Here is a 1,982-nt window from a genome sequence, read left to right on the forward strand (position 1 = left end):
GTGAAAATGAGAGGGAGCTGTCCAGGGTGACGCCAATGACACTGGGACATTAAGACTGACGTTTGTGTTGTTATTCTGGATTTACTTTGGACAATACATCTATTTTATTATGCATCATTCCATCTCCTTGAGTTGAATATTAATCTAATCTAATCTAATGAATAGGCTGGTCTGGGTCCTGATGGTAAGGGGGCCTGGCCTGTTGGGTTCTGGTGTTCTGGAAGCTTTAAAGCAGCAGAAGTCTCTGCAGCTGACAGAAGGGACTGCAGCAGTCTGCAGCACAGCAGGTGAGAGACACTGCACTGTGTGTGATGTGTTCATGTTGCATTCATTTACAGTTCCTGACACACTCCGGGGGGGATGGTAAGTTAAGACTGTGAAGTTCAAATGTGCTCAGATATACTAATGTTTAACCTCTAAGAATGACGTCCAATTCAACTCCACTAACTGTATCCTATTTCATTCTTGGAGCTTATTTGAATATTGGATATTTGAGGTACTTGTGTTTCATGATAACTGCCATGTTGTACATTGTGATTGTTGTTGCCAACACGTCTCTGATTGTGGTTATCTGTGTGAACAGGAGCTTACATGAACCTATGTACCTTTTTCTGTGCAGCCTGTTTGTAAATGAACTGTATGGTAGTACAGGGTTGTTTCCATTCCTTCTGGTTCAGATCCTCTCTGACATTCACACTGTCTCTGCTCCGCTCTGCTTCCTGCAGATGTTCTGCTTGTACACATATGCAAATATACAATTTTGTAATTTAACCGTCATGTCTTATGACAGATATCTTGCTATCTGTTATCCTCTTCAATATAACACGCGTATGACTTCTAACAATGCGCTTATCTTCATTATTCTGCTTTGGTTGTACTGTTTTGTGAAGTTCTTGATAACCTTATCTTTAAACATCCGTTTGACACTGTGTGGAAACATCATTAACAGTTGTTATTGTCATGACTATCTTGTTGTGAAGTTGGCATGTTCTGACACTCAGGTGAACAACATTTATGGACTTTTTGCAGTTTCTCTCTCAATCTTAGTCACGGTGTTTCCAATCCTCTTCTCGTACATGAGGATCCTCAGAGTGTGTTTCTCTGGCTCCAAACAGACCAGACAGAAAGCTTTCAGTACCTGCACACCTCACCTTGTTTCCCTCCTCAACTTCTCTTTTGGCTGCAGCTTTGAAATACTTCAGAGTAGATTTGCTATGAGCGGTGTTCCCAGTGTGCTGCGTATTATTCTGTCACTGTATTTTCTCATCATACAGCCACTAATGAACCCTGTCATGTACGGACTGCAAATTTCAAAGCTAAGAAACATATGTAAACATGTGCTCCGTTATAAACTGTTGACCGGTGGCAGAAAAAGATGAAGTGTCAAACAGTTTTGCAAAACATATTCATACAAAATGGTAAAAATTGCAACTCTGAATAATGTGGGATCTGATGAAGTGAAATTATTTCAGCATTGAATTTTATAATGGGAAAAACGTTCAAGTAATTCATTCATGAATCCACAGACAAATGTCACCAGCATGTTATTTTAATATAAGAATGTAACATTGTAATATACACCTATATCAATAATAAAAAAGGCTAAACTTTCACTAGAAAATGGATGAAATGTATTAATTCAATGCAAAATATTTATAAAATGGTTATACAAAAGCTAAATTAACTTCTGTCTTTGACGTTATAAAATAACTTTTCTACAACAACCCAGACATTATTTTTGAAACACCATATGATGCCATACAGTACGTTTTCAAGTAAGATTTCTTATTGACTCTTCTTTTTATCTAGCTGGTGGTGAATTGTAATTAAAAATATTTTTTCAAATGCCTTTGAATGCATTTTAAGCCTTTTTATGATTTTTTATGAATTAAAATGTATTGTTTAGTCTCACAGTAACCCGGAGTCATATTCATAAGCTGTCTGAAGTGGAGGCGGCAGGTGAGGCAGGGTGACTATCAAAA

The 1,982-nt window shown here is 37.6% G+C and overlaps 1 protein-coding gene across 1 annotated transcript; it reads left to right on the forward strand.

Moving 5' to 3' along the window:
* The first annotated feature begins 422 nt into the window (after window positions 1-422).
* Window positions 423-1,379, forward strand: LOC117532552 (olfactory receptor 10A6-like). The gene has a single exon (XM_034195881.1). The coding sequence runs from the start codon at window positions 423-425 to the stop codon at window positions 1,377-1,379; it is 957 nt and encodes a 318-aa protein (XP_034051772.1).
* Window positions 1,380-1,982: the final 603 nt, after the last annotated feature.

This window comes from Gymnodraco acuticeps, unplaced genomic scaffold (genome assembly GCF_902827175.1).
Source record: "Gymnodraco acuticeps unplaced genomic scaffold, fGymAcu1.1, whole genome shotgun sequence".
In the NCBI taxonomy this organism is placed as follows: domain Eukaryota; kingdom Metazoa; phylum Chordata; class Actinopteri; order Perciformes; family Bathydraconidae; genus Gymnodraco; species Gymnodraco acuticeps.